This window comes from Nothobranchius furzeri, chromosome 6 (assembly GCF_043380555.1).
Source record: "Nothobranchius furzeri strain GRZ-AD chromosome 6, NfurGRZ-RIMD1, whole genome shotgun sequence".
Lineage (NCBI taxonomy): Eukaryota > Metazoa > Chordata > Actinopteri > Cyprinodontiformes > Nothobranchiidae > Nothobranchius > Nothobranchius furzeri.
Window position 1 is genome coordinate 23095515 of NC_091746.1, and position 26463 is coordinate 23121977.

A 26463-nucleotide genomic window follows, 5' to 3' on the forward strand; every position below is an offset into this window, starting at 1 on the left:
GTTTGACAATCAGCCAGGAATTAAACGAGTGGGGTTGATGTGGCGCAGTGGCTCTTTAGACTTTTGCTAACTTTTGCTTTTGATCTTCGTTTATTTGATTAAAAAATGACGCAACGAGGAAGTCGGATGGCCGTTTTTACGTGATCTCTGACTGATATCCGTCGATTCAGACCCAAACACAAACTCAAAACCTATTTATCTCCGCTCTGAGCTTGTTGTGTGACATCATGAATCTCACTAGACAACCGACTCAGCCTTTTATTCAGTAACAAGATGTTTGGATGTCTCTGTTTTTACAATACTGGCCTGTGTGTCTTTGGGCTTCTGGCCCCTCAGGAAATGGCCCTATTGTCCCGGGGAGAGGAAGTGGCCTCGAGCAGACCGGCACCGGCCTGATGGAGACTGTGGTAAATTATTAACCATCACTTTCAACTGGAAGACAGTACTGCCTGTCTTTTTCCCAGAGATGTTTTGGGACAATGAACAGAAGAGCTGCAGCTGAACACCTGTACAGTCAGGGAGGAGCTCTAAACAGGTCCGTCCTGTTCTCCAGATTTAGAGAAATGTGTTGTGTGAAGCACGCAGATCCAATAAAGTCTACTTCTTCTTTCTTTTAGAAGAGTTCAGGCTATTAATAGTCAGTGCTGTTGGTGCAAAAACTTTTACAGAAGTAAGAAGTTCCTGTAAGTGTCTAAATGTGATGTGTGTGTGTGTGTGTGTGTGTGTGTGTGTGTGTGTGTGTGTGTGTGTGTGTGACCACCTTCATGTTTCCTGATAAAAGCAACACTTAGCTTTGTGATAGGTTGCTTTAGTTTAGTCTCTAATTAAGAAATGTGTATCATAAAGCTGGTTATTTTCACATTAATCAGTCATATCACACAATCAGGCTGCTGCAGAGTTCGAAGACAAACCAGATTTGAGCAAAACAACGACTTATAAAAAGCTGAAAGACTGAAGTCTGACATAGAAATTCATTCAACAGATTTTAGGCAATTTTTTGTGCTAACCGTTTTTTCTTTGGTCATAATAAAGCCGAATGTTTAGATTTAGTCGTCTGAAATAACATTTTTAAATGTTAACAAATAATATGCTTAAATATAAATTAGGATGTCTAAGTTTGAGAACAGCCTTTTGTAAAAATGTCAAAATCAAACAAACTCATGTCTCTGACTCTTATAGTTCAGTAGCACGCCACTAGAGGGCGCTATAGACCCACACTATGAGTGTGTGTGTGTGTTGGCTCTCAGGGTTAAATTAGATCAGACTTTGCTCCAGTCATATATGACACGGATCCTGCTAAAAATAACAGCCTCTCCAGATGTTCCTTATAAGTCACATGTGGTACAAAAGAAGCTGGTTTGAAGAAGCTGCAGCTGCTGATGGAAGGGAATACACCTAAGACATGTAGGAAAATTAGAAAACATTGGTTGAAAAGCAGCCATGCTTCAGTTGCTCAGGTTACACTTGTAGGAGGAAACTCGACACAGGACACACCTGCATGAATGAATAACACAACATGTCCTCTAACTTGTCTCAGAGGTCCTAATGTATTAGCTGGTAACTTTAAAAACCTACAATCTTAACTATCCTGTCTAGTCCTGCTAGAAGAGCCCTTTTCGTTGAGACACTACATTTCCCATGAGGCCTTGCGGCCAGGATGACCGAGTGGGCCGCGGGCGCGCGCGCGTGCAGCAGGCACTCCTCCGTTAGTGACAGCTGAGCTCCAAGTTTACTTGAGGGTAAAGTTTAGAGCTGAGAACGACCTTGACCAGAGCGGGCTGAAGAGAACATGTGAGTTTGTCTTTATTTACACACTGATGACGTTTCTTCAGCGGTCGTGGGTCACGCTTCTTCTGGGCTAACGCCTCTGGGAGGACATCCTCAGTGGCATTTAGATGCTGTGGGTCAGATCATCTAACTTCTTTTTAGGATCTCACTAACGTATAAATAAATGTACATTTCCGTCACAGGCATTTAATTTAAACTCGAATGAAATGCGTGACTTGTTAGCTAGCTAGCTAGTTTTGTTGACATTTTCTGGTGTTGCTTATTCTAATAAAAGTTTTGGCTAAACGCAAAAGTTTGACAGAATATTTACTTAAAAAATAATATATATAGTTATTATTTATTAGGTGTGGTTTCTGTGGCTCACAGTGATTTAGTTGATAGTTAAGTCACTAAAACTGGTGAAAACTTGTGGGTTTGATGGTAGAGGCTAACATTCGTGACTCACAGGAGCTGCACCTATGTGGACACACTGTTGGGCCACGTGTGTGTGTGTGTGTGTGTGTGTGTGTGTGTGTGTGTGTGTGTGTGTGTGTGTGTGTGTGTGTGTGTGTGTGTGTGTGTGTGTGTGTTAACGGTGTTACCAGCTGTGTTTATGGTACAGGTCAGACAACAAGACATTTAGCTTTTCTTCATGTCAGATAAAATCCCAGAGCAGCAGTTCACAACAACAAAATAATACATCTATGTATTTATTATGTATTTCTGTAAGCAATTAGAGATTTTTAAATGTAAAGCACAATACAAATGAAATGTATTATTATTATTATTATTATTGTTGTTGTTGTTGTTGTTGTTATGCTAGAGATGTAAGAAAACATCGATGGAATCAAATATTGCAGTATGTTTTGCTGTGAATTGATATTTTAAAGCAGTCTATTGATTCTTTGTTGAGAATTTACACGCACGCACGCACGCACGCACGCACACACACACACACACACACACACACACACACACACACACACACACACACACACACACACACACACACTTACACTGTATTTCTTTTGGTTGGTGTAATTCAATCTCCGACTGCTAGGTGGCAGCAGTTTCATACTGACAGATGTAGCGTTAAGGATTGGCTACATTTATAATAAATGGTCAGTATAAGATGTGATATTCCAAATAAATTTGAAATATTGATTGATCTTTGAATGTTTAATCAGAAGACTTTAGGTTCTTTGACTTGTTCAGGGACCATAAACACCACATTAATGCAGACAGAGTCAAGAATATAGTTATAAAAATGACCTTGATTCTATTTCCCTAAACTAATTTATGTACATGACAAAGTATGAATGAAATGATGGTCATGCAGATAACAGATGATGGATGGAAAGTGAGCTAGATGTTTTAGCAGAACCTTTCTTAAGTATCTGAGAGTTTGTGGAGTCTGGGTTTTAAAATCTGTTTGTCTGTACGTTTGATAATCTAAAGTTTGTTTATAAAACCATTTGACACAATTTGTGCCGAGTCTACCCACTTGTGTGAAGATCCCTGTGTGATCCAGGGGGTCAGGAGGTCGAGATGGACACTGCTGATGGCGTGGACCTCTGGTACCGAAGCCCGTAGGCAGCTCAGAGCATGACCCTTCTAGTCTGGGTTATCTTCAGGGGACGGCAGGAAGCTGGAGTGTCTATTTTGTGTCTGAGGTGTTCGGTGACTTAAAAGAAACGCTGAGTCTAAAATCACTCACAAGCATTGCAGAGAGGCTTTGACCTTGAGGTCAAAAGATAGGATGGTCTCAAAATGCTTGTTCACCTGATTGGCCTGGTCAAGTGAAGACTGACTAGACCTGGAAGTGTTCTAGCTTTTATTAACTTTTGTTTATAAACTTAGACAAATCAGAATTTGACACGTTTAAGAGGGCGTTACCAAAATACCTCAGAAACCACGCCTTCACTCGTAGTCAGAGAGGTTAACTCTGAGTGTGAAGTGAAGTTTAAACCTTAATATTATTCTCATGAGGTATGAGTAAACTGATAGATTAACTAGTTAAATCAACAAGCACTGATCTGGTGTAGTTTAAGATCTGAAATGAATGATTGCAGGACAAATGTTAATTTTAAACACATCATTGATTAATGCAGACATTATTCACACACTCTGGGATTTAACAAGAGACGATTATATCAGCCTATCAAGTTGTAAAGTCATTTTCTTCATGCAGAGTGCGTGCAGAAAGTCTGCATGACTTTTGTTCCAGCCACTTATTATGGCTCCTTATTTGGATGCATGTGGCAGATCCTTGTTTTTCTTGTTTGGAGGCCAGACAGATGTGATGCATCCCTGGATGTGTGATGCAGTTTGTGTTCCCAAATGAAAAGTAAATTTCTGGCCATTTTTCATGTGAATACTTGACCTTTGGGTACGCTACACAGAACCGGGATATCCCGAGATAAAACTGGACGTGTCTCGGAAGTGTCTGCTCCGAGTTTTCCAACTAAATTCACTCTTAATAAAAATGACATATCGTCTGGCTTTTAGTTTTCCAATATATCCCATCGTCTCCCATATTGTGATATATTTAGCATCACCAGATTCTTGCCAGTCGGTCTTTGTCAGGTGACGTAGTGCGTTGCGTGATGAGGTAGCTAGGTGTATAAACAACGGAAGCAGCTTTGTTTGTTGTGAGATTACAAACCTGCAGAAAATGGTCCACTCCTGTTGTGTGAAGGGCTGCCATGCTATCGGCACAAGAAAGCAACAAAGTAAAATGTAGGCAGGGATCGCGTTGAGCGGATAGTTTTGGGTTTTGACCGTTTATTTTGACGGAGAGGCTGTTGGTCATTCTGACAGACTGGATTCGCCCCGACGCTTGCAGGTGAGCAGACATTTTAAACGTTACGCACACACAGAGAACATCACAGATCTATCAAAGTTTCCATCAGAACATCTGAGCATCATCTCAGAGCTGGACACCACGATCACAGCCCAGCAGAACCAGAACCAGCAGGTCAAATGTACGGGACAGGGGGCGGGCTTAAGAATGACTAAAGTGACGTATTGCTCTCATTATATATCACAGCACAAAGGCAAACCTTTTGCACGTGTCTAAAACATCACAGATAACTCCTGAAAAGGGCGAAACTTCAGATTGCTGCTTTTAAAGAAAACCAACAAACCGCCACAAGTCAGTCGGGTAATAAAACACGTAGCAGGTGTGTTTCAGAGAGTCATCAAACCCTGATTAGTGTCTGTAAATCAGTGACCAGCAGTGCTGGGAAGTGGACTCGGCGTTGTGTTGCTGATAACAGCTGAACACCAGGATAGCGTCTGGATGGTCTGGTTGAGAGCAGGACCTGGTTTGCATGAGGAAGAGCGAAGTGGTGACCTGTTTTCCGACCGTGTCAGACTCTCAGGCTTCAGGTTAAGGTGCGTCTTTCACGTTAAACACACGTTGAAGCCCTTATGTCGTAACAGGTCTAAACTTCATGTTTTCATTAAAAAGGAAGATATTTGACAGAAAAAGGTGCTACTGCTCTCTGCTCTCCTAGCTCATCCGTTTAAAGAGCAAGTCACCCCCTACAAGAAACTTACTTCACTCCCACTCCATGTTTGAAAAATGCAACAAATGCTGTTGCCTGGCAGATCGAGAGGGCGGAGCCGCTAACAAATACACACACACAGGCTCACAATGACATTGTGACTAGGGTTGTCACGGTATGAAAATTTAACCTCACGGTTATTGTGACCAAAATTATCACGGTTTTCAGTATTATCGCGGTATTTTTTAAACGGTGTTGCATATGTTCAGAAAGCATTGATAGTCCTGTTCTACACAAACTGAAATAGTTTTGAAAATGTTTAACAGTGTTTATTAAACCTAAAATAACACAAAGCCTTAGCAAAAGTGCAACTTTTCACAAGTAAAGGAACAAATAGCTTATTTTTCTGGAACATGTTACAGTAGTCAGTGCAGGTTTAAATTATACAAATCCAAACATTCAAAACATAAACAATATGTAAACAAATCAAAGAAACACCACTTGTTTTCTCATATACTTGTTTTCTTCATTATCAAAATGAAAATCTAAAACTCCAGTCCACACTTGACTTGAGCACTGTACAAGTCAACCTTAAAAAATATGTATTTAAAACAAATAGCCACTTTAAACAAATTACTAAAATAACTACTACACTATGTAATCAAATCCAAATGTTCAAGTATAAATGGCATTGAATAAGTAAACAAATCAATGACAAGGAACTAATTGTATATTCCTCTTCATCATCAACAAATAAGATGCTTCATCCAGCAACAGGGTGTCCGTGACACGGTTTAAATGCTGGCAGAGGACGCTGCGGCTGCAGTATATAGTGACTCGTTGCATTCTCCCTCAACCAAAAGTCCTCACGTCATGCATTTCAGCTAAAATGCTAATGTTAACTTACCTTGCACTGGCTGTAGAGACGTGGGTGATCGTCACACAGATGTGCCATTAGATTCGAAGTGTTACCTTTTGCAGACACTTGTTTCCTGCACGTTCTGCAAATGGGATAGCCGTCTTCTATTAACTGTCCCTCAGCATTTTTCAGAAATCCCAAATATGCCCATACTTCCGATTTAGTCTTCTTTGAGGGCTGATGGATGTCCTGGGCGCTGCCGTCTCCTCCTTCGGCCATTATTTCAGCTTCAAAGTTTTGGTGCCGTTGCAAACTAAAAAGTGCGTGTGCGCGCCGCGGGAACTTCAGCTGAAGCGACGGTGGCTGGTAAGGGTCATCGCGCCGAAACCGCGGCCACGGTAAACCCACCGAGATAATATAGTTTTTTAAAAACTGGACGGTTATTTTTATTGTCAACTTTTTTACCGGGGTTTACCGCTATACCGGTTACCGTGACAACCCTAATTGTGACATCATAATGTATCAGCTGACATCATAGTGTACCTCTTAGCCAATAGCGGTAGCAGATCTAAATTCAAATACAGTGCAGAATTTTTCCCTGACGACGGCACAACACTGACAGTTTTAGGTAGAATATTTAAATTTTAACCAAGATGCACTGAAGTGCCAAATTATTGAATACATGTGTCTACAGCACAATTAGACACTCGTTTATATAGTTAATCAGCAAAAATAAAAGTTGATTTGGGGGTGACTTGCTCTTTGAAACCAGCGCCTCTGGCTGGAAACCGGAAGGGACGTCGCTCAAGGAAAACATTCCTGACTCTGCTCAGAAAAACAGGGTTAGCATCACAGAGCTCCAGATTCTGAGTGCAAACATACATTTATGTTAAATACTGAAGGTGCACAGCCACGCAGCTTTGAGCCAGCAGCAATGGGAACAGGCTAAACTGGGAGCATTCATTTAAATAGTGACAGAAGAGCTTCTGGACTGTGGGAATTTCAAAATGCACACAGATGCTAACTGTTAGGAGCTTTTTTGTCCCCTGATATATTACAATAAGCACGTTTCCATTAACATAAGTTTTGTTCTCTAATTTACGAGTTTCTAAGGCAGTCGAATCATAATCTCTGCTATTTTCTGACTCTGAGTACGCCGCTATGTTGGCTTCCTGTCTACTAAACGTTTACTTGGCATTGGTCTAAAACTATCACGTAAGAGCCGCTTTACTGCTGACGTTCAAAAGAAAGTAGTCCCACATTCAACCAGCGATCAGAATCAAAGCGGGTCTGCTTCAGAAGAAAAGCACTTTTATCCTAATGAAACAAACCGCTAGTTGCCACAAGAGACGGAGTGTAACCACTTCGCCACCATGTTGGAAGGGATCCCTCACTCTCCAAAACCTAATCCGAGTCGACGCTGAGTGAGCGACTGGGTTTGTTTTTGTGCGGTCTACGTTTCCAACAACCGGTGTACCACTGAAAACTGATTATGTCAGATTACTATTGTCCTTTCTAGCCTAATGAATGCACTGGGGGTGACCAGTGACCCATCCAAGATGGCGGCCTGCAGTTTCAACAGCGTTGATAGAAAGCCCCAGCCCATGTTGCCTCTACGTTTCTATGATCTGATCAATGGAATCGATGTCCACACAAACAGGAGTTTGTACCCCACCAGACACAAACATTAACCACCGCTAAACTAGTTGGATCGGTGTTACCGTAACCAGAGCCAAGCACGTGACTCCATAACCTTGCGTCTCAGGCTTTAGGGAAGCCGGCCCACTTCTCTTGATTTACACCTGTTAGTTATCTGAAAACCTGGAAGGATAACCAAAGGAACTTTTTGACCTTAGGTGATGCTTTTCTACCATTTTAAAGAATATTAAAGGTGTGCCTTAAATAGCTTGTCTCTCTATTGTGTCTGAAGCTCACAGTATGATTAAGCAGCGTGCCTTTCCCTGGATGCCCCTCCTCCTCCTCCTCCTCCTCCTCCTCTTTCATTCCCATGTCAGCCCCACATTCACCCCGCCTCACAGTTGCTTTCTCCCTTCCTGGCAGGACACACTCAGGGTGGGACAGAAGCCGGCCGGTGCAGCAACACTAACCGGGAATACTCTAGAAGAAGCTCTCCTGCACAGAGCGTCAAATGCAACGTTAACAACTTTAGCAGCTCAGTAAGTCTGCTCTTGTGCTGTTAGCGCTCTTGTTATTAGCATGTTGCATGCAGCGTGATGCTGCTGCAGTTTGGACGTTCATCTCCTACACAACTAAACCGTCCTGTTATTGCCATCAGCTTTTACTCTGACCTTGCTGCAGAATCGTATCGACAGAACCGTCACTTTCATTGTCTGACCCAGAATCCGACCTTTAATGCTAAATCTTACTGACAAGTTCAGGAATAAATGTTGATTTTGGTAGTTGATCAGGAATGGCTTTTATTTCTGATGTTTTCTTTAATCAAAAGTACTTTGGCATATAATGTAAAGCAGAGTCGGTTTAATCGGCTTTGTTTTTTCTTCGTTACTCATTTAGAGATTTGTAGTCAGTGTGGCCAATCACCTTCAAGAGTCGAGACTTTTAAGTGAAACCTACGTCTGAAACATCAGAAAAGGGATGAAGTCGAGTCAGATCTCACCTTTTCTTCAGGTGAAATAACGTTTTACACTTCTGAAATGGTCTTTGAACGCTTTAACACCCAAGTCCTGCTCACAGTTGGGTCTGAACTTTGGAGGAACTGTTTCAGCTTCACCTTTAGAGCTTCCTTTCACTTTTAAAGGTCGCAGAAGTGTCACTGATCTGTTAGTTATGCTCAGGTGTTAGCATCGTGTGTGGAGACGAGACCAGATCTGGTTCTGTCCAGACTTTTCTGACAACTTTGTGTTCACGAGGAGGTGATGTAGCTCTCACAGTTGTCATGGCAACGACGTTCTCCCATGCTGCTTCTCTTCATTTCTGCTCACATTACTGAATAATTTTCCTAAAATGAGTAATCCTGTATTTACAGCCTCTCCCGCTCTTTTCCGTGCGACTTTTCCTTTACGGCTCGTCTTTGGTAATGACGTCAGCGCTGCTGGATTTGTGGTTTCTGGTGTGTGTGTGTGAATCAGGGTGCCTGAAGGTTGAGCTTGAGCTGGAGTCTCCTGTTTGACCGATGTGACTCGTAAAGACCTGTAAACGTGTCCTGCTGAGAACTTGGCTCAGTCAGACTGACTTGCTAATGATTAACTCGACTGTTCCCGTAACCAAGGCCTCAAAGTTAGTTCAGAGAACAAACCTTTAAATGTGATGTCATGCTACAGGATGACATCTGTCGGGTTGTTTTTATTGGTTTGGGTTAGGGTTGGGTCCTCCTCCTCATCATCATCATCATCATCACTGCATCCTAATGATGGTGGCTCCTGTAAGCTAACAGGTTTACAGATCAGACGTTTGGTCACAAAACAAAGAAAAGTTGTGTGTGAGGCAGAGAGGCAGGGGAGTCAGCGGGATTCTTATTTACGTGTGTTTTGTTTATTAGTCACCTGAGCAATCAGACCTGATGTTGCTAAGCAATACGTGTGAGCAGGAACCACTACTCACACACATCTGCGGTTTGATTGGTGTGTGTGTGTGTGTGTGTGTGTGTGTGTGTGTTTCAGATGCAGAGTAAAGTTCAGAAAACTTTGTTTTGTTTGGATTCTTCGATGTCGAGAATAAAATATTACATGAAATTATCTTTTTCGTTCACAACCTTTTGGTTTCAGCGTGTTATTCAGTGTCAAGGGAGTTCACCCATCTTGACTCACAATAGGTTTAGCGTCCAGGAAACAGCAGAAGCTAACCATTAGCATTAGCAACTCCACCACACAGCAGAACTCCTCCAGGCCTGTGTTATTTGTGGAGATAAACCATCAACGTTGCAGAGCAAACAGAGTCTGGGATGGACGCTAAACCAACAACAGCTTCCTCGTTGTGAGTCCAGATGGGTGAGTCCATGAATGTTAGTGACAGTGTGACGTAGATCTGTCAGGATTTTCTATCCTAGAGTTTCACCGTCTGTTTTCTATCAGAAGCTACTGCAGGAGATAGGTGTAGGAGACTATCTTCATGTTCAGCCTGCATGAATTATAATCAGAACGGATCATTTGAACATGTTTTTCTTATGTTCCACACCTTTAATGGGACTCTTCTGAGTAATCCTCAGCCTCCTTAGACAACCTGCCTGGGTAAAGATGGAATCAACCCTTTTTTTTGTGACCCTTTGCAAACGGACTAGTGAGCAGCTGTAGCCGGTGGCTGTATAAGTTGACCTGAGGCCACACAGGTCCAGACTTTGTCAGCATGTGTGTCAATTCTGGTAGGATTATAGATGATAAATCCTTATTTCTCTGCAGCTACATCCGTGAAGCAGCATCGAGAGACTAAAGGCATGAAACCATTTCCACAAACCTGTGTGTTACAGCCTTGGGTGATTCTGGCTCTTATAACAACGCGTGGTGAATTTTCCTGTGGCGCTGACTGGTGAATGGTCTGTATTTGTATCGCACCTTCTTAGGGTTCTACAGCCCCCCAAGGCGCTTTACAACTCAATCAGTCATTCGCACATTCACATGCTGGTGGGGTTGAGGCGAGGCTGCCGAGCATAGGCACCACCGGTCCCTCCGACCACCACCAGCAGGCAAGGCGGGTTAAGCGTCTTGCCCAAGGACGGCATTCTCTGGTGGGACTGAACCTGCAACCTTCCGATTACCGGACAGCCCGCCCGACCTCCTGAGCTGCTGCTGCCCCGTTTGGATCTGTTTTGTGTTTGTTTCTTTAACCTAATCACTGGATGTTGTAACGTTTTTCCTTACTCGCGCCTCTCGTGTGGTTTTTAAGTGATGTGAGCTGCAGAATTTCAGTTTCATCTCGATTCCACCGACTTTAGTCAACTTATTATTATAAGTTGTTTTGGTGAACTTATGGTTGAGCTGTGGCTGCCTGCACCTTGCCACAGGAATAATGAGAGCTCCTTCTGTCGGCTGGGTTAGGGTTAGCTGCTGCTGGTTTCCTTAAACTCTACTAAACAAACAGGCTTTAAACCAGGGGTGTCAAACTAATTTTAGCTCAGGGGCCACATTGAGGGAAATCTAGTCCCAAGTGGGCCGGACCGGTAAATAAATAAAAAACTTCTGATTGTTTTCTTTGTTTTAATACAATCAATATAAAACAAGGCTGGAGCCTGACGACAGTGTATCCAAAATAGTACAAGTACAACACCTGAAGTGTACTTGAAAATTTGAAAAAAAAAAAAAAAAAAATATATATATATATAATATATATATATATATATATATATAAAATCAACAAATAAAAAAAAACATTCCTTAGTGATTCAAAGAGCTTACAGTTCACATGGCAAGATCAGTTTCTTGCAGCACTTAAAGTATATTTGACTCATTTTACTTAACAACTTTTAGCTTTCAGCAGCACATCAATATCAGAAGTCACAGCCTGAGTGGCGGCCAACTTCAGGATGTGATTCAAGTTCTTGTGTGAGCCTTGGGCGCAGCTTTGTTTTATTTATACTCATTACAGAGAAAACTTGCTCACAAAGATAAGTTTATTTTCACTCTACATTGTAAAGTATGAAAATAAAGTTTACACAACCATCTTGCGGGCCGGATTTAACCCGCTTGCGGGCCGGATCCGGCCCGCGGGCCGCATATTTGACACCCCTGCTTTAAACTGTATCATCAGCTGAAATGAACACAGCTGAAGTGGTCAGGGTAAAGTGTGTGAGTGATGGCTGGAGGCTGCACAAAGATGGACTCTGGTTGTGCTTTAAAGGCTGATCTGCATCTACAACACTTTAAATCTGAATAAGTGGGATTTTTGGTTTGCAAACAGTAATCACCAGCTGTTGTTCTTGTCGTGTTTCTGTGACTGAAACCAGCCAGGAGCTGTGAATAAAAGCTGTTTGGAGCCTTTTGGACTCTCCCTGTGTTTAGGAAGCTCCCCTCCCCCCCGGCGGTGTCCCTTTGTGCGTCCTGTGTGCTTCGGCTCACGTACACACTCTCCTGGAAGGCGCTGATGGGTGCCAGTTTAGCTCTGTTGGTCCAAGGTCAGCGGCAGCCTTCTCTGCTTACCTTCTTCCTACTCTGATATGACTTGAAGCCACATCATGAAACAGAAACCCTGTTTTAGTAAAACGGATTCTTCAGTATGGCGTCACAAACAGAAGTGGTCCTAGAGGAGTAAAAGTAAAACCAGATCAGTCCTGAAGACGCTGCCTGAAATTCCAACAGACTACAGAAACATGGCAGCTCCTGTTTTAGTGCTCTTAGCTGTGACAGAATACCTACAGCTTAGATTTTTCAACTGTAGAAGTTCTAGGAGGGAAAAGTAAAAGCTGCTGCCACTGGCTCAGTGTCACCATGGTAACCACATACAGTGTCCCTTACTCCCTGACAGGAATCTAAAGCCAGTATTAGGGTTGTCACGGTGTGAAAATTTAACCCCACGGTTATTGTGACCAAAATTACCACGGTTTTCGGTATTATCGCGGCTTTTTTGTTAAACGTGCTACATTTTCACACAATTAAATAAACCCTGTATGTCAGGAAATATTGTCCTCAGTTTGTGTCAAAATTTTGCCTAAAATGTGTTATTTTGTAATTATGTTGTTTATTTGTTTAAATTTTTTCCCTTTAGTCTTTAAAATACCAATATTTGCCCATAACTTCTTATTTTTTGTCTGTTTGATGTCATCATTTTACAAATATTAGACCAGATGATGCTCAGTACTCAAGTAGCCTTCTAATCAGATACTTTTTTACCCTTACTTGAGTAATAAACCCTATATCAGGAAAATATTGTCCTCGGTTTGTGTCCTTCCAGTGAGCTTTGCAGATTTGGGAAAATGTCATAAATTCATAATTATTCTCAGAGAGAGACCAACTCTTATCTGCCCCTGGGAGCCCCGTAATGCGTAGCGTCATTTCAACATGGGGGTGTCCGCGACACGGTTTATATGCAGGTAGCGGCGCTGCGGCTTCTTTATATAGCGACTCGTTGCATTCTCCCTCAACCCAAATCCTCGGATCACGCATTTTAGCTAAAACGCTAACGTTAGCTTGCCTTGCGTTGCCTGTAGAGTTGTGGGTGATGGTCACGCAGATGTGTCATGAGATTTGAAGCGTTGCTGCCTTTCACAGACACTTTTTCTGCACGTGCAGCAAACAGGATAGCCGTCTTCTATCAACTGTCCCTTGGAATTCTTCAAATATCCACAAAATGCCCGTACTTCCCACTTTGTCTTCTTTGAGGGATAAAAAATGTCCTCCTGAGCGCTGCCGTCTCCTTCTTAAAAAATCATCTAAAAACTCACCTTTTCATCCAGGCGTTCCCTCCCTAAATGTTCTAAAAGATGGCTTTGTTCGGGTTCACACCTTCACTTTGTTTATACTCATGATTTTATTTTCTATTTTATCACTGCTATTGTTTTCTGATGTTTTTATTGGTTACAGGTATTTGCCCTGATCTTAATCATGTTGTACAGCGCTTTGTGATTTATATCTGTGAAAGGCGCTCTAAAAATAAACTTTTACTTACTTACTTACTTACTTACTCCTTTGGCCATTATTTCAGCTTTAGCTTCAAGACAGTTTTGGTTGTAAACAACAAAGTGCGCATGTGCCGCCGGCAACTTCAGCAGATGATACGGTGGCTGGTAAGGGTCACTGTGCCTACACCGCAGCCACGGTAATCCACCGATATAATATTTATTTTTTAAAAACAAGACGGTTATTATTATTGTAAACTTTTTACCGGGGTTTCCCGCTACACCGGTTACCATGACAACCCTAGCCAGTATCAAAGGGCACGCTGCGGCGACATACTCCCACCACGGCGTGCCCTTTGAATGCACCGTGATGTCTGCCTTCTGAATGAAGGTCTCACCTTCATGCCAGACCCTTTGAGTTGGGACACTCCCACAGGATTCAATAGAACGTCGGCCATGGAGCTTCGGATAGTTCCAGACACCAGTAGTTCCACCATTGAACACTGTTCATTTTCCTCTGGTGAGGCAATGAAATGACAACATTTTGGCCTTGTGAAGCGTTCGCTCACTATCTCGAACTAAATAAGTCAACAGTGATTTAGTTGCACAACTTATAAAATAGCACATGGCGGTTCGTTTAACCCCACCTGCCGATGCCACGGCCCAAACTGCGATCGAAAAGCTCGCCTGAAAGTTCCAGACCCATACCGGAGCACACCGGACCAAAAATAACCAGACCCAGCGATGGAAATCCCCTAAAAGTGGTTCTTTATGGACGGCCTGGTGAAAATGTGACACATGCACACCGCAGAGGTCCAGTTAAAGTACCCAGAGGTTCCGATAGTGGAAACAGGTCTGTTATGGTTGCTGCAGCAGGCTATGAAGGTCAGTTTCTTCTCCTGCATCAGCACAGCTTCTGCTTCTCCCAGTGTGGTTTTCCTCCATCAGTCTGCAGCGGGGAACTCCGCCCACAAAGTCCTGCTCGTTTGCGTTAACTGAAGTAAACGTAACTTGCTCCCGTGGGAATGACTTTAAACGTGGTGGTGGATGCACTCTAAAACATCCCGGTGACATTTAGAGCCCGTTTTTCAGGCTGCTGCTCTAATCTGCTCTGGAGCCTCTTTACTTTCCGCTCCAAAGACGTCGGAGATGATTACTCAGCTGACTTTTCTCTGCTGGCTTCTTGCCTAGAACAGTAAATGGACATGAATATGAAGATGGGGAGAGGCTCTTTTTTAACGTTATCCCTTCGCCTCACTCCTCAGTAGCCAACAGGCCCGTGTCTCATTTGGCTGCTCGACTAACGGACCACCACCGGTGGGTTTTAGTGGCTCAGAACGGATTTTATGTTGACGTGCAAAGATTAGACCGTTTTGATGAGTTCAGGAGTGCAAAGCTTTGATTTAGTGCTGCTTTTGTAAATCTTAGGTGATGTGTGTGTTGGGTGGATGTGAGTGAGTTGTTGGTTCAGAGCAACAGATGGGCCTCAGCTGGATGTGGACATGATGATGATGATTCTAGTTGCTGTTCCTGAAGCATCGTCCTCCTGTGCCTCCTCCATGTAGCTGTCACTGTAACCAGGCCTTTGCCCTCTGGCCACCATGTTTTATTGAATGCAATAACTGGGCCGAAGTATCAAGTGCCCCTTTGTCCTCGGCTTGGGCAGCTCACCAAGTCTTTATGTAACTTCAGCTAACAAGAGGCATCATTTTAATGCTAACACACGGCTGAAACCTCAGCCGCTTGGACCGTGTCAGGAATCGTTATCTCAAAAAATCTGCACGCATCATTTGGCGTGTTTTTGTTCCCCGGCTAACAAAAGCTCAACGTTTAGCTGGAAGCGTTAGAGAAGCAGAACGTACGTAAGATCTGGACCTGGTGCTGGTAAAAGATTTCTGCATAAATCTTTGTTGAAATGTTGCTTTCTGTTCAAAAGCTTCATGTATCTGAGTATCAGTAATCCTAGGAGTATGAGTACAGCTCATCATCATAATAATAAACATAAACAGCAGAAAAAATAAGGACCCAAACTTCTGAATGGCTTTGAAATGAAAATCCTGATGGATGTAACCATTCCCATCTTTTTTACCTGCTTCTGCACATAAAAGCATGGCTTTTCCAGGTGAGCTGGCAGCATTCGGCTGTTCCCGTTCACAGGAGGATAATGTTCAGTCAGAGAACCTGATCGGTGGTGGGGACATGATCTTTTTTGTTACGACTGTTTAATCCAACAAAAACATTTAATATTTGGAGAGTTCAGATCTTACACGAGAAAACAGCTCCAGCGTCGCAGAAACATCGGTGCTTCTTTTAACGTTTCTACTTTCTCTTCTTCCAGACTTTAGCTGCTGATTCAGCCTGGCTCCAGCGACCTAGACACCACCCTTTTGGAGCCACCAGAGGGCGCCAAACAGTCAAGTTTGTCCTCACCCTGAACTCTTCACCCCAGGCAAGCTGTCCCACTCTGCTTCCTCTCCTTGCTCATCTCTCACTGCTCATCTTTCTCCTCCCTCCTGGCACCCACGGGACCATCTGGACTCCCAGTCAGCCCTCTCCCTCCATGAGGGACACCGGGAGGCTGCGGGGGCCGTGGATGTGGACCCCGAGCCTCTCAGCAAACTGGGAGAACAGTCCCAGCACGATGTGTCCACTTTAACCGGTAGGTTCTCCTTCTCTAAGGAATAATCTGGAAGGGAGCACCTGAATTACCAGCAGAGGGCAGTGTGGCACCACAGGTGACCTGTGCTGGCTGAAATGGATTTCTCTCACTGATGAATGACATGAAGGTGTCCTGTGTTTAGATCTTTGCTCAGACCTTCCAGAGCTGGAGATTGTGAGTCTCCTGTCAGAAAGTCGACCCAACTACACCCTTCGAGCGGACAGCGTGTTTGGATATGACACTGACGACTGGCTGCACACCCCCCTGCTGCCACCAGCGGCCGTTCTGGGACTCACACACCAGCAGATCGAAGAAACTTTCAAGTACTTCTGTGAGTTGAGCCGTTTTCTACCGACCCTTCAGCCTAATCAACGGCAGGCGCTGTGGAAACACGTTAAACATTTCAGGACTGAATCTTGTTTGAATTCCTGCCTTTTATATGAATGTCTTCCAGAATACGTGGTAAATTCATTCTACAGTTTTAGGGGTCAGAAAGTCGTTGGGAACGGTTGGCAACACCGCCCAGTGTGTGTCAACCTCAGCAGCTCAGATCGAAACAGACAGGAAGCCCAAAAAAACGGGTAAAACATCCAGAAACTCTAAATAAAAGACGTGCAGCTTGACTAGTAAAACAAAATACATCATTTCCTGTGAGACCTCCATAGTGGTAGCTTTTATTTCTTCTTGTACACTCCTGCTACGTCTGTCTCTATCAGCGGTGTGTTTACCGTCCTTCCTACAGCCACCATGTCCTGAACACAGCTCTGGATCGTGTGTGTGAAGCGTTTACTCTCATGAAGCACACAGACGCTGCTGCCGCTGCTCAGCTGCAGCGTCTTCCTCACTGGACGAGTGAATATTCCATCAGAGGGTGAATATTACTCCTCAGAGTCAGACGTTACCAGACTGAGCTTGTTAACGATGAACAGCCCTGTCAGCAGCAAGTTTCTCCTCTAATATATGTTAAAGAGCAAACAGCAGGTTAGAGGCTCCCATGAACCATTGTTTAGAGAAACTTGCTTTAAAAGTTTTTTACACAAACATCAATTTATTTAGGCTTTTCGAGTCATTTTTGTTAGAAAGTTAATTTTTTTGCCAAACCAAGTGACGTCAGCTGAGGGAGTCCTGTCAGCTTAACCCAGAACTCTAAGGGCGCTCTGACACAGATGTTTGTAATTCTACTTCTGATGGACGAGAACCATGAAGTTATGAGTTTGCTGCTCGCCCCAGAGAGCAGAGACCAACCAGAGGGAGAAACGGGGGAGCAGCAGGTGAGTTAACTTGTGTGCTAGCATCACAATATAGTACAGATTACTATCGTGTACCAGACAGTTAAAAGTAGTATAGGTCAGTTAATATGATATTAATATTAATGAGCGTCTGTCAGTGGTCTCATACTCGTTAATATCCGTTCAGTAACCTAGTTTAGCTGAGAGAGAGGGAGATCTGGTCATCTGGTTCTGGAGCTCATGTGGGCTTCTGTGAGCTGGATCCGACCCAGACACCAGCGAGCCGGTCCAGCTGATACGACCTCTCTACCCTAAAACTAGCCACTCTCCACACCGAGCCGAGGCAGCCTGGCCTCCAACTCCCTTTGGTTACGTCAGAGTTCACATTTAGAAACAAGAGAAAGGAACTTTTTACTAGAAAACTCTTTAAAACCCCAAACATCCACAATAAGCTTTTATTCACACACACACACACACACATGCACACACACACGCACGCACACACACATACGTCAGGTGTCATCAAAGCCAGTTACCTGACAGTGCCTCCATGTTTTAAGCTGTTAATGCTGAGGGTCAGCAAGTTGCCAATGCCAGCGGCAGCTGTGACATCATGATGACATCGTTAGCATGGCAATCGCTGCAGAAACACCTCAGGAGTTTATATTTAGACCCAAAGGTTGTCTCGAAGTAGAGGTTCTGTACTGCTGCTCCTCATATGTTATACAAGTAAAAATGTGGAGATGATGTCACATCCTGTCCTGGACCCCCCCCACCCCGATTTCTTTGCCTTCAGTGTTCTGTGTAGAAGTCAGTAGTAAGATAATAACTGGTGGCTTACATGAATATTACAGTTTAACCTGCGTGTGATACTGGCTCGTGTCTCTGTAATCCCACATGGAGCTGGAACAGAGACGGGGACGAGGACGGGGACAGTCTAAGCCGTCCACACAGCCAGGAAGCATATGGTGTTTATCACTTCTCCTGCTGGTCTGTCTCCAGCTCTCCTCCTCATGTAAGCTACACAGTGAGGTACCCCCCCCACACATGTGTAAGGTAGATTTGAGTGAGTTTCTGGTGCTCCTTGTGAAGATGGGACCTGAATCTTGGTCCTGAAACACGCTCCCCAACATTCCGACTTGGGAAAGGTTTGATTTTGTTTTATTGCTTTATTGTTGCACAGAACTTAAAAGGAAACGAGCAGCAGAATCCTGTAGTTCATGTACCATCCATACAGCACAGTATCTCAATCCAAAATGACTTCCTATCTCTGGCTCCTTCAAAGGCAGTTCGAAATCTGGGTGTTGTGATTGATGAACACCTGACCTTTAAAGATCATGTTACCTCTGTTGCTCGTTCAGGCTGCTTTGCGCTGTATAACATACGAAAGATCAGACCATACCTAACACAACGTGCCACCCAGCTCCTGGTGCAAGCTACTGTCATCTCCCGCCTCGACTACTGCAATGCCCTTCTAACTGGTCTTCCAGCCTGTACTGTGAGACCTCTTCAAATGGTCCAGAATGCAGCGGTGCGTCTGGTCTTCAATCAGCCAAAAAGAGCACACGTCACCCCTCTGTTCATTGAGCTCCACTGGCTACCGCTAGCAGCACGCATCAAATTCAAATTGCTAATACTAGCATACAAAGTCCGAGATGGTACGGCTCCCATCTACCTGAATCCTCTTGCAAAGGCTTACGTCTCGGTCTGACCGCTCCGGTCATCACAGGATCGTCGGCTAGCAATGCCTACACCACGCTCAGGACAATCCAGACTCTTCTCATGCATCGTTCCACAAATGTGGAATGACCTACCAAGCACTACCAGAACAGGGGCTTCCTTTTCAATTTTCAAGAAACTCCTGAAGACTCTGCTCTTCAGAGAGCATCTTCTAAACTAGCACCCTCCCTGCACCCGTCCCCCCTCTCTGTCCACTCCTTGTTCCCTACTCTCCATGATTGATGTCAAGTTGTTGTTGTTGTTGTTGTTAGCCTCAAGGGCAACATGCCGATTATCACTTGTAAGTCGCTCTGGACAAAAGCGTCTGCTAAATACATAAACATAGTTGAAATCTCCGCTCCAGAGGATTCAGGAGGAGTCTCCTTTTGCTTTTCCATTAATCTTCTGACTGAAAGTCATCAGTTACTCAAATCTGATGCAAACAAGACTCTTCTGGTAGTTTTGTCCTGAACAAGGAAGCAAACAACATCCCTGGGCTTCCTCTTCTTTTTTCCATGAAATCCGTAAAAACCCTGGGATTGGATCTGTTATTTATTGGATGCAGGTGATTGTTTCTAGTTTTGGTCAAAGTCCTCGGACCATCACTTCCTTCTATTTCTTGTTGGTCACTAACTGAGAACTTCAGGTTGGAGGAATTTTCTCCTGCAGCCACCAGTAAACAGGGAGGCATGAAGTGGTGAAACTGGCGTGGTGGCGGCAGCGGTGAAGCGAGACGGCTTGTTGTTTAAAGTTTAATGAGGAGGTTAATATTTGATTGGAAGCTCCTGGGTCTGATTGATGAGTGCTCTGGTGAATCAGAGAAAGCTAACTTTTACTAACCAAGCAAAATCCACCTCCAGATGTCCTGAAGCCCCTGGCTGCCTCCATCAGAACCCTGTGGGTGTGTCTCTTTCTGCACCAGTATCATGCAGAGCTGCTGTTACGTATGTGGGCATCAGCGGGACGTACCATCTCCTACACTCACAGGGGTGGGCATGCTTTGTGCTGCATCCTTTTATTCTCCATCCCACTCTGAATCATCCCTCCAGTTTAATCGGACTGGTTTTTTGTGACTGTAGAAAGACAGAAGAACATCCTCTAGTCTGCTTCACGGTTCAGGTCTGTCCTTCACCCCCCCCCTCCTCTTCTTCATCTTCTGTTCTTGATTGGTAGGCCAACGTGGCCAGGTGAACGGAGGCAGGCGTGACGACAGATGGTCCCGTACAGTCAGAGGGATTATATATTATCACCCAGCAGCTCAGACGAGCGGTTTGTTGTCCTCACACACGGCAGGAATCATGCTAGAGAGACAAAACTCAGCTAACACGCAGCAGATCGAGTCTAAAGAAGGACTTGGCTCATAGAAGAGAGGACAGAGGGCAGGCTTTCTTCAGTTACCATGGAGGTGTGGAGCTCCTCGGTGTCCGAGGAGGAGGAAGACGAGAGGAGCACCTTGAGTCTGGGGGATGAAATAGTGGAGGAGGACCTAAAACGCCACAACAGCAATAACAATAATAACAACAACGAAAGCCTCTGCAAGGAGGTGACACAAGGTGAGAAGCAGGAGTGTGTGTGGGGTGGGGTGGGGGGGTTAATGATGTGCAGAGCTGAAGGCCACTGCAGAAAAAAAGAGTTTTGTGTTAAAAATGGACCAAATCCGATGTTACTGCCAGTTCACTTCTGCAGGCTGCCTAGGATTTGGTTATCTAAGAGCTTTAATAGCTGAACAGCTGGAATTATGTCATAGACGATGCATCACGTACCTGAACGTCTGAAAGACTGTTCTCAATCTGGTGCCTCAGCACATTTCAGGTTATTCATCCATCCATCAATTCTCTTCCGCTTATCTGGAGTCGGGTCACGGGACAGCAGCGATAGCAGAGAGGCCCAGACTTCCCTCCTCCCTGAACTGGAGAAGCCACTCTTCCCTTTTCCCACTGTGTGTGTGTGTGTGTGTGTGTGTGTGTGTGTGTGTGTGTGTGTGCGTGCATGTGTGAGTGTGATTGTGTGTGAGTGTGTGTGTGTGTGTTTGTGCGTGTGTGTGCGCGCGCGTGTGTGTGTGTGTGAGTGAGTGAGTGCGTGTGTGCATGTGTGTGCGTGTGATTGTGATTGTGTGAGCGTGCGTACGTGTGTGCGTGTGATTGTGTGAGTGTGTGTGTGTGTGTGTGTATGTGATTGTGTGAGTGTGCGTGCGTGTGATTGTGTGTGTGTGTGTGTGTGTGTGTGTGTGTGATTGTGATTGTGTGAGTGTGCGTGCGTGTGATTGTGTGTGTGTGTGTGTGTGTGTGTGTGATTGTGTGAGTGTACGTGCGTGTGATTGTGTGTGTGTGTGTGTGTGTGTGTGTGATTGTGTGAGTGTGTGTGTGTGATTGTGTGTGTGTGTGTGAGTGTGTGTGTGTGTGTGTGATTGTGATTGTGTGAGTGTGAGCGTGCGTACGTGTGTGCGTGTGAGTGTGTGTGTGTGTGTATGTGATTGTGTGAGTGTGTGTGTGTGTGTGATTGTGTGAGTGTGTGTGTGTGTGAGTGTGTGTGTGTGTGTATGTGATTGTGTGAGTGTGCGTGCGTGTGATTGTGTGTGAGTGTGTGTGTGATTGTGTGAGTGTGTGTGTGTGAGTGTGTGTGTGTGTGTGTGTATGTGATTGTGTGCATGTGTGTGCGTGTGATTGTGTGAGTGTGTGTGTGTGTGAGTGTGTGTGTGTGTGTATGTGATTGTGTGAGTGTGCGTGCGTGCGTGTGATTGTGTGAGTGTGTGTGTGTGTGTGTGTGCGTGTGATTGTGTGTGTGTGTGTGTGTGTGTGTGTGTGTGTGATTGTGATTGTGTGAGCGTGTGTGTGCGTGCGTGTGATTGTGTGAGTGTGTGTGTGTGCGTGCGTGTGTGTGAGTGTGTGTGTGTGTGTGTGTGTGTGTGTGTGTGCATGTGTGCGTGCATGCGTGTGTGTGAGTGTGTGATTGTGTGAGTGTGTGTGTGTGTGTAAGTGTGTGTGCGTGAGAAAGATGCAGGATCAGCATTAGATAGGACAACCTCTGTTCCTGGTTCTCTCAGTTTGTTTTAATTGGATTTATTTATTTATTTATTGTTGCTCCTCTCTGAATTTTCTTCGTTTGTGTTTTTATGAGTATTTGGTGTTTTTTTAGTTCTCTTGGCGACATTTTCTGCGATACGGCCATCTAAACAAACACTCTAACCATAAAGCAAGGTCACTTTATCTGCATTCTGAGGTTCTTATGGGACTGTTTTCAGTGCATTTTGAACATCTTTAGTTTTGAGCCGTGCAGGGTTATACCGACTACATCCAGTTGATGCTGTTGCCTCTATTGTTGACTGGTGACCGTCACTCACAACCTAACAAACACCAGGACAGAAAAGCCAACAGAGCTTTGGAGAACAAAGTAGTGCCAGTGTAAATCTTATTCTTGGAAGGTCATCCTCCTTGTCTGATCCCCTTAATAAACCAGACGTCATAAGTACATCTAATTCAACCAGGTTTATCCACAGGAAGAGTATTAGGGGAACCATTTGTGTACCTTCAGGGATTTAGCTCTAGTTACTTGGGGAGCAGAAGCCTTTTTCTGACCTGTTCTACACTCTGGCAGGAAACAGGTCATGAGCAGGGGCGGATCTACTGGTTTGGTGGATGGTGGCTTCCATCCATAAAAGTTATTAACAGAATTGGTGACAAAGGGCAGCCTTGGCATAGTCCAATTGTCACCGGAAACAAGCTCAACTTACTGCCGGCAATGTGGACCAAGCTCTGACACAGGCCATGTAGGGACCTAACAACCCGTATTAAAGGGCCTGGTACCCCATTCTCGCGGAGTACCCCCCACAGGGTCCATCGGAGGATGAGGTGTAACGCCTTCTCCAAATCCACAAAACACATGTAGACTGGTTGGGCGAACTCCCACGCACCCTCCAGAACCCCCTAAGGGTCTAGAGCTGGTCCAGTGTTCCACGGCCAGGACGAAAACCACATTGCTCCTTCTGAATCCGAGGTTCGACAGTCCGACAAACCCTCTTCTCCGGAACATCTGAATAGACCTTACCAGGGAGGCTCAGAAGTGTGATCCCCCTGTAGAAGGAACATACTCTGTGGTCCACATTTTTAAATAGGGGGACCACCACCCCGGTCTGCCAGTCCCCTCTAATCCTCTCTTTTTAAAAAATAAAGTCATTAAAATGAAAGATTTACTTAAGTGGAAGGCCAGTTTAAATCTATCACCGATCCGTGTTCACAGGCTGTTTGTAAGAAGAGAGTTCTAAGTTCAGAACCAGAGTTAAAGAGTTGGGCACTATACAGCTGTAGTTTATGGCATCACACTGACTTAAACATGGAAACTAAGGTTTCTGGGTCATTAAGCATATTTTAAAAAATTAACACTTTTAATTACTTGCTTTTCAGAATATACAAGTTAAAGGGAACTAATATTATTAGTTGTAATGGGTGTGAACTTAAGTAGCTTGTTGTGTTTGTTATATATTTACTTTAGTTTTTTTTTTTTTGGTAGACTTTTTCTTTTACTCCTTATCTTACTGTGACAGTGTGAGTGTCCTGTCACAGTGTCCCGATTGATCATGCGCTCTGGCTACTTGGCCAAGGGGATGTCCCTTTGGCTGACTGGTTAGAGCGTATGACTCTCACCCGGGAGTCTGGGGATCGAATCCCGCCCAGGCACTCGTTTCTCCACCTTGCCACATTTGGCGTTGTCGGCAGGATCCATGTAGTACTGTCAAGTAGGTCCATGGATGTGAAGTTTGTGGCACCCTGCGCGGGAGCTCGAGGACGTGCTTGTGGAAAGAGGGGGGAAGATGTGACCGTGTGAGCGTCCTGTCACAGTGTCCCGATTGATCATGCGCCCTGGCTACTTGGCCAAGGGGATGTCCCTTTGGCTGACTGGTTAGAGCGTATGACTCTCACCCGGGAGTCTGGGGATCGAATCCTGCCTGGGCCCTCGTTTCTCCACCTTGCCACATTTGGCATTGTTGGCAGGATTGCACTCGAGCAGGTACAATTGCCATATTGGGCGTCAACAGGTCATAGACATCTCCCGTATTGCCACATTAGAAAAGGGGCAAAAATGAATAAGAGTTTCTCTTCTATCTGCTCCCTTTCATTCTTTTATTAGACAGAATTTTTATGTTTTCTTATGTTGTGTTGTGCAGTTGGCCTCGAGGGTGGGTTTCCACAGACCCGTTGAGTTTGCAATGAAGGTTCTCAGAGTCCTGTTGATGTTGTACATCTCCAAGCATTCATGATCTATGAGTGCGGCATTGAGTCGAGGGCTTTCTTGTAAACAGTCCAGGCCGTACACAGGTTGGTGTGTCGGGCTTTGCAGTCTTGGGCGACCGTTCCCTTGAGACTGTTCCCTTGGAACGGTCCTTCATGATCAGGATTGTGCCTCCAGTTAATCATTTAGGGCGAGTCCCATCCTTTAGCAGGTGGTTCATTTGTGCTGCCAGGTGATCATGGAGTGCAGTGAGCTTCTAGAGCCAGAAGGCATGGATCTTGTCAGGTCCTGGTGATGTCCAGGTTTTCATACCTGAGACTCTTTCCTGGATGTCTGCCACAGTGATGGATACTGGCTTCTACTCAGGGACGTTGCTGTGGTCCTCTCTTACAGAGGCTAGCCACTTAGCATTGCTGTTGTGTGATACTTCCTTCTCCCAAATGCCTGTCCAGTACTGTTCAGTCTCCAGCCTTGGTGGGTCTCCTCTGCTGTTAAAGTACACGTTAGCTGGTTGGGTCGAGAAGTTTCGGTCCATAAACTTTTTATTTAAACTTTTGATCATCATTCTTTCATTTGTCACAAGACTTTTTTTTAGAGGAGTTTTGACTTTAGACTTTCTCACCAGGACATCCCAGAGGATTGGCTCTGCTGCAGCGTTCTTCAGACAAACCCTAACCCTAACTGTCAGCAGTGAAAGATAAAAACGAACCCAGACAGCGGTCATCATTAAGTCTGGTCCATCTGTCCTTGAATCGACTTTGCTTTGAGCTGCTCCTCTCCCCGTTTTTGTCAAGGAAACCCCATGAATCCCTGAGATGTGATGCAATTTACCATGGAGACTTGATCTGAATAGCTGGGCACCATAAGGACAGTTGGATACCAGCACCAGCGATCAGACCACTTTGTTTCCACCCTGGTTCTAACTCATCTAATTATTTTACTGCACAGAAATCTTTTAAACTCAACGTTTACACGAGAAAAGGGAACTGGTTCTGTAACCGACCCCGAGTCACTTTTACTGAACATATGTCTTCGGTTTGTTTCACATCCATGGTGCAATTGGGCCAATTACTCAGAAACAGTCATTTGTATTTCTCTTTTGCTGTAGTTCGTGGAAAACCAAATCATAAAAACTGCATGAAAATAGAAAAAATGCTGGAAGTGCTGCAGGGGTGTAAGAAATTTTATCTGGTGTTCTTCAGCCAAGGGATCCCCATGAGTGTTGGGCAAAAGGAGGTCTGAGGCAAAATTAACAAGCCTTTATTGGTGTAAGTAAGTAAATTTTATTTCTAAAAGCACTCGTCACAGACATAGAATCACAAAGTGGTTCACATAGATCACAACAAAATAAAATAAAATCATAAATAGATTAACATCAGAAAAAATAAAGTAATAAAATTATTAATTTTCATGAACAGATGAAAAATTATAACTTTTGAGTTAAAAATAAGAAAATAAAAGGTTTAGGTAAAATAAAAGAGTCTTCTGCTGTTTTTAAAGTGTCCAGACTGTCAATGCTGCATAAGGATGAAGGAAGATCATTCCAGAGTCTGGAAGGAGCGATCACCTCCACTTTTATATCTGGTCTTTGGAACTTCTAGGAGGTTCTGGTGGGTGGACCTGCGGGCTCGGGTTGGAGCAGAAGGCTTTAACAGTTCAGTAATATAGGGAGGAGCCTGGCCATGTAGAGCCCTGAAGGTTCTAGTCAGGATTGGGTTAACGGGTAACCAGTGCAGAGACAGCAGAATAGGAGTGATGTGAGCTCTTCTGTTTGTTCCGGTTAGGAGTCTCGCTGCAGAGTTCTGGACCAACTGAAGGAGGTCAAGGGCTTTTTTGTTAAAACATGTGAAGAGTGTGTTACAGTAATCTAGACGGGAAGAGATAAAGGCATGGAGAACCATTTCAGGTTCATGTTTGGACACCAACCACACAACCAACCAAATTCACTTGCGAAACGCGCCGGCATTGAT

At 44.4% G+C, this 26463-nt stretch overlaps 1 protein-coding gene and 1 long non-coding RNA gene across 3 annotated transcripts in view; both read left to right on the forward strand.

The window, feature by feature from the left end:
* Positions 1–1655: 1655 nt before the first annotated feature.
* Positions 1656–16213, forward strand: LOC139070267 (uncharacterized). 2 transcript variants are annotated; one of them, XR_011520805.1, is made up of 3 exons: positions 1656–1791; positions 8197–8312; positions 15999–16213. It is a non-coding gene; the product is annotated as an uncharacterized lncRNA (long non-coding RNA). The 2 variants fall into 2 exon arrangements; XR_011520806.1 differs by lacking the exon at positions 1656–1791 and adding an exon at positions 1840–1904.
* Positions 16214–20436: 4223 nt separating this feature from the next.
* hap1 (huntingtin associated protein 1) overlaps positions 20437–26463 on the forward strand; it is a 17924-nt gene continuing 11897 nt past the window's right edge. Inside the window, exon 1 of the mRNA XM_054743975.2 lies at positions 20437–20820. Within this exon, the coding sequence (XP_054599950.2) occupies positions 20667–20820 (154 nt within the window). The 5' untranslated portion in view covers positions 20437–20666. The remainder of the gene's footprint in view (positions 20821–26463) is intronic.